At 49.8% G+C, this 7,490-nt stretch overlaps 1 protein-coding gene and 1 long non-coding RNA gene across 3 annotated transcripts in view; one reads left to right on the plus strand and one right to left on the minus strand.

Annotated features, from left to right (window-relative positions):
- The window catches only part of BICC1 (BicC family RNA binding protein 1), a 114,990-nt gene extending 112,687 nt beyond the window's left edge, over nt 1-2,303 (minus strand). The window contains exon 1 of one of the 2 annotated variants that reach the window (XM_075025517.1): nt 1,934-2,303. In XM_075025517.1, coding sequence (XP_074881618.1) covers nt 1,934-2,135 — 202 coding nt within the window. In that variant the 5' untranslated portion in view covers nt 2,136-2,303. The remainder of the gene's footprint in view (nt 1-1,933) is intronic. The other variant, XM_075025518.1, reaches the window with a different exon arrangement.
- Nucleotides 2,304-2,557: 254 nt separating this feature from the next.
- On the plus strand, nt 2,558-4,630 carry LOC142030619 (uncharacterized). Its single transcript, XR_012650228.1, has 3 exons — nt 2,558-2,681; nt 3,467-3,531; nt 4,259-4,630. It is a non-coding gene; the product is annotated as an uncharacterized LOC142030619 (long non-coding RNA).
- The last annotated feature ends 2,860 nt before the right edge of the window (nt 4,631-7,490 follow it).

Genomic DNA, 7,490 nt, shown 5'->3' on the forward strand with positions numbered 1-7,490 from the left:
ACATTCTAGACTGGACATACAGCAACCTCTCATCAAAAAGCAGGCAGCATTCTGTTTGCATTTACTTACTCTACTCATACACTTTTTACTACACTCTTACGAGGATAAGAAAAAAAATTTAAAAGGAGCAGACAAAAGAAACCCTCACATTTTGACACTGGCTACTGCTTGATGACACAACCTATACAGTATTTGGATTCTGCTTAGGAGCTTTGTTTACCCTCGCATGCTTACTACTTCAGGCAGTAAAAGGAAGGACTGTGTATGGGATGAGATAATGGAAATTTATTTTGGTACTAGGGGAAAATGTTAAGGCAACCTTCAATCTTCATATAGCCCTTTAACTTTTGACCCTTTTTCCTACCACTTCATACACAGAAATACTTTTTCCTTTCAATACCCAGGTGTTCTTGGTTTTAAGACACTTTTGATGAGCACACCTTTATAAATAGTTGTTGCTGCTTATGAGACTTCTGTTTCTCTGAATTCCTTTCTCTTCATTGCATTACATGATGAGATTTTTCTACTAGCACTAAAGTATTAACTGATTAAAGATTAACTCACCCCCAGGAGAAAGAATCTCAGTTAAAAAAATTCCAATCATTGTAGTCACCTAGTCAAACTGCAGCTCTTCAGTGACCAACCCAACTCACCCACTCCTGTTCCTCTGCTGGCTCCCGCAGCTTCCCATCGCTGGAAGAGGCAAGTGCTCTGACAGGGGACAGTCAGGCATCGAGCACCTACGGTTTCCAGCGAGTGAATGAAATGCCTTCCATGTGACACGCCACATGAACAGCAGTGAAATATCCATCAGGGGTTTATTTGTTTTGAAAATGTACATAAATACTTGAGTTAACATGTTAAGTGTAACATTAAATGTTTACAAAACAGTAGTCCCAGCGGAAAGATTACACTTCTCGAAACCACCACCATCTTTCCTTGTTGATCCAAACTTGCCCTGAGATTTGACAACGTGAAGACCTGAAACTCACCTCTGTTCTCACGGGCTCTTCAGATCAGGCAGCAGGGCACACCCCGGGGGAACTACCCCACTCAGCAACATCCTCAGCTGGTTTAAATCTACTTACCCGCTCTTAAGCAACAAAACCAGCAATTGCTACCACTATACTATTTTGTCAAAAGCTGCCTACGTAACTTCCACTGAGAGTTAGATAATTCAAAACATACTGGGATGAAATACATAGTCTCAAGGAGGAGGGGGGGAAGAAAGCGGAGCCAAAGGCTGAGCAAGCCCTCAGGCAGCGGCTGCCACCGTCAGCTCTCCGGAGCGGAGCCGTCCCCCGTCCCCTGGCCGGGACGCCCGGCTTCAGGGGCTCCCTTCCCGCTGCGCGGCGGCCTCGGCTGTTCCTCGAAAGCCGAGAGCCTGGACCATCTTGCCAGAGCGGGGATATTACGTTTTAAAAGAGGGATTTCTGAGAGACTTCGACCTTCAAAGCCGCAGCCTCGCAGCGCGCTGGCTTGCCGCCGGTGCGGAGGAGCCCCGGCGGGGCCGGGCACCGGCACCACCCGCGACGCCGGGGCCGCCGCGGCCCCAAGCGACATCAGACGACCGGGGGGTGTCCCCGTCACCCGCCCCCGGTCCGCGACGTTCGTCCCCGCTCCGGGGAGAGGACGTGAGGAGCCTCCTCCCCGCGTAGTCCCGGCCCGGGAGGCCACGACGGCGCCGCGGAGCCCAGGACCGGCCCGCGGGGCTCCCGCCGACCCAGGGCCGCGTCCAGCGCCCGGCCGGCCAGCGGCCGCCCCTCTGCGGCGCCGGAGGGGCTGACAGGAGGATCCCCGGCCCGGCGGGGAAGGGGAAGGCAGGGCACGGCATGGCGGGCCGGGCCGGGGACGCGGCCCCCTCTCCCCTCCCGGGCGGCCGCCGCCCCGCGCCCCCCCCCCCGAGACCGCCGTCGCCTCTCCCCGCCCTCACCTTGGAGCATGGCCTCCAGTTTCTTCCTGTCCACCCGGAATCGCTCCTCGCCCCACTCGGGGCTGTGCAGGGACCGCGGCGGGCCGGCCGAGTCCTCCTCGGAGCCGGGCACGGGCGAGTCGGTGCTGCGCTCGCTGTTGGAGCCCGGGTCGGAGAGCGGCTGCTGCAGGTACCCGCTCAGCGGGTCGCACTGAGCCGCCATGGCGCTGCCGGGCGGACCCCGCCGCCGCTCCGAGCCCCACTCGGCCGCCTCCCCGCGGGACGCTATCTGCCCCCACAGCCGCCCCCCCGGCTCATCCCAGCCGCCGCCGCCGCCTGCCAGAGTCCCGGCCCCGGCGCCGCCGCCTGCGCCCGCCTCTGCCTCCGGCTCCCCGCCGAGTGTGCGCGTCCCCGGGCCGGCGGCGGCGTCCGCGGCTCGGCGGCGCCCCCAGCCCGCCCGCAGCCCGCACAGCATCTCCACCTCCATTGGGCCGCCGCCGGCCCGCCGGGGAGGGGCCGGGGATATCCCCGGCCGCGGCCCGGGAGGAGGGGGCAGCGGCGCGGCGCGGCGGGAGGAGGGAGCGGAGGGAGGGCAGGGGGAGGGGACGGGAGGGGACGGGAGATGCCGCCCCCAACGGCACCGCCTCCGCCTCAGGGCCGCCGCGGGCCGGGGTCCCCCTCAGCGGGGCTCCGGGGGCGCCGCCGCCGCCGCCGCCGCCCGGCCCGCCGCGGAGGGCGCCCCCCCGCTCGGGGCAGGCCCCGCCGTGAGGTGAGCGGTTGCCCGGGGCGGGGCGGGGGGTGCCGGGCTGCCCGCGGCCCCCTCAGCCGTCCCGCCTCCGCCGCCGGAGGGAGGGTCGGCGGCGATCGTCAGGCGCCGGGGGAAAGTGCGCGACGGGCAGGGTGGCGGCCCTGGAAAACGGGCTCCGAGTGACACCCCTGCCCCGGGGCGATCCCCCGGAACGCGCCTGTGCGTGCAGCGGGGACGGGCAAGGCGAAGTTTTGCCGGCACGTCCTGGGAACGCCGTTGGGTTGGCGTGACTGGCCGAGCTCCTCATGGCGAGGAGGGCCCCGGCTTTCGGCTCCGCCGTGTTTCTGTGCGAAGCTTCAGAAGGACGAAGCGCCTGGTGCCACGCTGCCCCACGAGAAAGCGGGTCGACGCATCCCTCACCTTCCCGGTGTAACTGCGTTAATCCACACCCTGCGTCCCAGCGCCAGGTGCTGCAGCGGCACAGCTCATACCGCTTTACAAAGGGTTCAAGCCCAAAAGCATGCGCTGGCGTAGGGGAAGCCGTCGGCATGAGCCGGTCACGCTGGTCCAGTTGCAGCGGTGCCGTTTGTCTGTTCCTGCAGCCGGACACACTGCCCGGGAGGCCGATCGCCACCCAAAGCTTGGCTGCCCAAATCGGGTGGGCGAGGGTGAGGCGTGCACACCCCTCTCTCTTTGGGTCCCTCCAGTGCCAGCCAGCTTGTTTCTCCTGAATCTGAGAAATCCTTTCTGACAAAAAAGTTACATCACACATTCCGACAAAAGCTTTTTGTTTCAATTGATCGCAGTTTTCCAGTGAAAAAGCAGTCTGCTACAAGATGCTCCAGCAGCACCATGTCTGGAATCCCACAAGGTATCCTGCCCTGAAAGCGTCGCTCCTCACCTGTCATCTGGCTTCTCCAGTACTGAAGCATCTGCATATTTGTGATGCAAACCAGGTTGCTCTATGCATGCTGGAAAGCAATACAAAAATTACAACTGACTTAAGTGATGGCGAACTCGCCTCATAGTTAACATGAGCTTGAAGGACCGTGTTAAAATTCATCAGGAGCTGCGCTGATACTCCAGCTAGATGGGAACTGCGCTGTGTCTGGTTGCAATATGCAGTCATTTTTACAGAGGTTCAGATTTTGGCTTACTGAGCCTTTATGTATTTCCCACTTAGCACCATGACAGTGTGAATTCTACAACACCCATGGTTTCATTTCTACTGAACTTTATGTGCACAGAGGGAGGCGCTTTTAGTGGAAACGTCTAGCATTCAATTGTAGTATTTAATTCTCTTGCTGGTCTCACAGCCTCTGTGGATGCTAGCCAGTGGCTTGTAGGCAACATGCTGCTCATAAGATCCTCTGATACTTCTCATGACCATGGAAATAAAACAGCTGAAGTCAAAAACAATAGAACAAAATATGAATAAAAGTCATGAAAACAGCACAATCTCCGTTTCTCTCAATAGTTTGCTTGTAGCGTGATAATACTTCAGGTGTGCAGGGCAGTCTGAGGAAAGTCTGAAAGTATTTTTCTTCCCAGTTCAGAAGTTTACAGTTATCAACTGCTATTTTTATTTTTTTTTTCAGATGGGAAAGTGAATACTGTCTGTATCAAAACAACCTGAAGTGCAGTGAAGTCTGCTGCTTCACCCCAGATCAGCACCAGCTGGAGTTGTCTGTCTTCTAGATGCCAGGACCAGTGAGTTACACAATCCAAACGTTTGGAAGTTATGAGTGTTGACAGCACTCGTTACAGTCCACAGCAGCTACAGGTGCTTAGCATCTCTGAGCAAAACAATTATTTAGGTATTTTCCACTCATAAACTAGTGAGATTTACAGTCAGAGATTCTCAATGTAGGAGGTCCCTTTCCTTGTGTTTTATCAGTTCCTGCAAAATAGCCACAGAAACCTTTTTTCTCATCAATTAGCTATGGTGGAACTCAGCAGTATTTTTTTTCAGCAGCCGTGTAAATGATATAATAAATCAAAAAACTCTTAAAAAATAATGATGTACACAGTTTAGTTTTTATTCATTGAAAATAGCCCTTTCATGGTGTGGTTTTAGAGTAAAAATAAGAAGTAAACTCTTTGATTTCCTATTTAAATCCATATAAATGGTGAAAAAAAGAAACAGTTTTAGTGATTAGGAGCTATTATTGGTAGCATATATTCAGTAGGGTATCACTCCTGTTGCATAAATGGCATTTTATTTCTCCAGTATATTGCAGTGGAAGAATAAAATGTCTGTTACACAGAAAACTTGAACTAAGTAGAAAACCACATTTTTAATGGCTAAAATAATATTAAATGTGGATACAATTGGGAAAATGGGTGGAAGTTGGCAGATAAAAGATCAAATGGCTAGAAAGAACATCAGCTGAAGTTGACTTTGGCATATATAATTTATGTTGGCCATTTTTCTGTGGCCAGTAGCTTGATCAAAGAAAAGAATAACAGGATCTTTCTCATTTTGGCATACCATGTCTATTTTGCTACATTCTCTCCCTCTTTTTTCATCCTGGTCTCTTTTCCTCACCTCACACACACATAATATCTGCAAATCTCAGAAAAAGCATAACTGAATAGAACAGCATTTTATTCTCACACTCAGCCTATATGCAAAGTCTTTTGTGTGATATTTGTTGGGGTGGAATAGTTCCTATGAATTTAAAGGAGATTCATGAATTGGTTGATCTACTCTAAGAAGTCACATCTCTCTGGGACTGCATAAACCCCCCAAATTGAGAGCAGTATAGGATCTCTCCTGTGAAGAATGTGGGTCTGCCCTTGGGCCTGTGGATGAGAAGTGACAGTCACCATGCAGAGAGCACCATTAGATCGCTTTGGGTCTGCCTTAGGGCTGCTGCCAAAGCATGAAGCTGATGGCTGGCTATCTCTGCACCCCATGAGTGCAAGATGTAGAAATTATCTCTCAATGGAAGAGTGACACAATGTAGCTTATCATTAATACAGCACAGTCTGTATTCCAGAGCTTGCGTTTATGTATTATTCTTGATCTGGAATTTATCTACTTCACAACACCGTTATGAAGCAAGGGGCTGTTATCTGTATTTTTCTGAGGTGGGAGCCATGTGCAAAAAGACCAGCTCGGAAAATTGCAAAGTGAGGGTGGGGAAAGAGAAGGAGGCATACAGAATCTTTAACAGTCTGTGGTATCTAGAAATGTTTTTCTAGGGAGAGTGCTAAATTTGGTTTTAGTTGTTTGGGGGAGGTTTATTACTGGTGAAAATTCATGCTGGTGGTGTTTTGAAAGGCTTTATTGCATTCGTCTATTTTGCAGAAGTAAGAGCCTGTAGTATTTTGTCTTTCATGATGTTGTGCCATATTCCCCAAGTAGGCCCCATTAACTCCAATTTCTCAGAATAATATAATGTGGCCTATTATGGACTAAAGTATTGTGCACTTAAGGCCCACCAGAAAATAAATAAAAGGTCCTCCACAGCTGTTATAAAAACTTTTCCACCCCTAGAAATTCCCAAGATAAATTCTTTTTCTAACCATAAAAGCAGAGGCTTTCTGAAATATCTTTTTAGTTATACTGAATCATGGAACCATAAAAATGATTGAAGGAGATCTCAAAAAGGTCATCTAGTTCATCTTCTAACTATGCCGAGTTCATTCCTGACAGATATTTGTTTATCCACTCCTTTATAATTTCTAATGATGAGGTCTCCATGACCTCTCCAGGAAATTCCTGTGCTTCACTTACCGTCAAGAAGTACTTTTTCCCCTTAATAAGTAACCTGAATAATTCTTGCTGCAACTTAAAGCTATTAGTTCTTGTCCTGTCCACCATGGACATGGTGAATTGATTATTTCTTCTTTGTACCAAACTTTCGTGCTTGTGAATACTTTTATCAAGCATTGATCAATCCTTAAGTGTTATCTTTATTAAGCTAGTCACTCCTAAGTCTTTCAGCTCATTTTCAGAGGTCATGTTTCTTGTTGTTCTCCAACAAACTGTTCCCACAGTAGTCTACATCCTTCTCGAAACACAAAGCACAAAACTGGAGAGAGTACCCCAGCTGAAGCCTTAACAGTGCTGAACAGAACTGCATGATCTTATCAGGTGTCTCACAATCTATACTCCTGCTTATTTGTTTCCATGTCATGCTTATCCTGTCTGCACGGCATGACGTTACTGGCTTATGTTTGTGTACTATAATCCCTACATCCTTTTCTGAAAAAACTACTGTCTAACTAATTGTTGTATATTTTTGGTGTTGATTACTCTTGCTCAGCGTGATCTCTTCGTCTTGTCTGTATTGAATTGCATCCTGTTTTTCTTAAAGACTGTTTTCCTGATTTTTTAACATCTATTTGTACTAATGCTGTCCTTCTGCAGTTTTAGTTTTTATGCCTCTAAGAAGCATACTTTCAGTTTCCTCATCCAGATCATCAATGAAAACAGGGAACAGATGTGGTCTCAGAATAGAATATCACAGTCCTATTTGATACATCCTTCCATTCTGACAGTGAAACAATCACAACAAGCCTTTGTGGAGATGCTTATTCGCCCAATTTTATGTCATCAACTGACAATTTTTGCTATACTTTAAGGGAATGTTATGGGAAATAGGGTTTAAACTCTGCTGAAGTCCTGAAGTATGGCCTCTGCTGCTACTCCCCCATCTGCAGACATTCCTGGTCTATTATAGTAGCACATTGGTCTGATAGGATTTATTCTTGTCAGATCTATACTGGCTGTGTATAGATCTCCTTATTAAGTTACCTGTTCCAGTTACCTGTTCCAATTTCTGTGATACTTTTTTTCCCCAGAATATTTCTGGGAGCTGA

Source organism: Buteo buteo, chromosome 4 (assembly GCF_964188355.1).
Source record: "Buteo buteo chromosome 4, bButBut1.hap1.1, whole genome shotgun sequence".
Classification (NCBI taxonomy): Eukaryota; Metazoa; Chordata; class Aves; order Accipitriformes; family Accipitridae; genus Buteo; species Buteo buteo.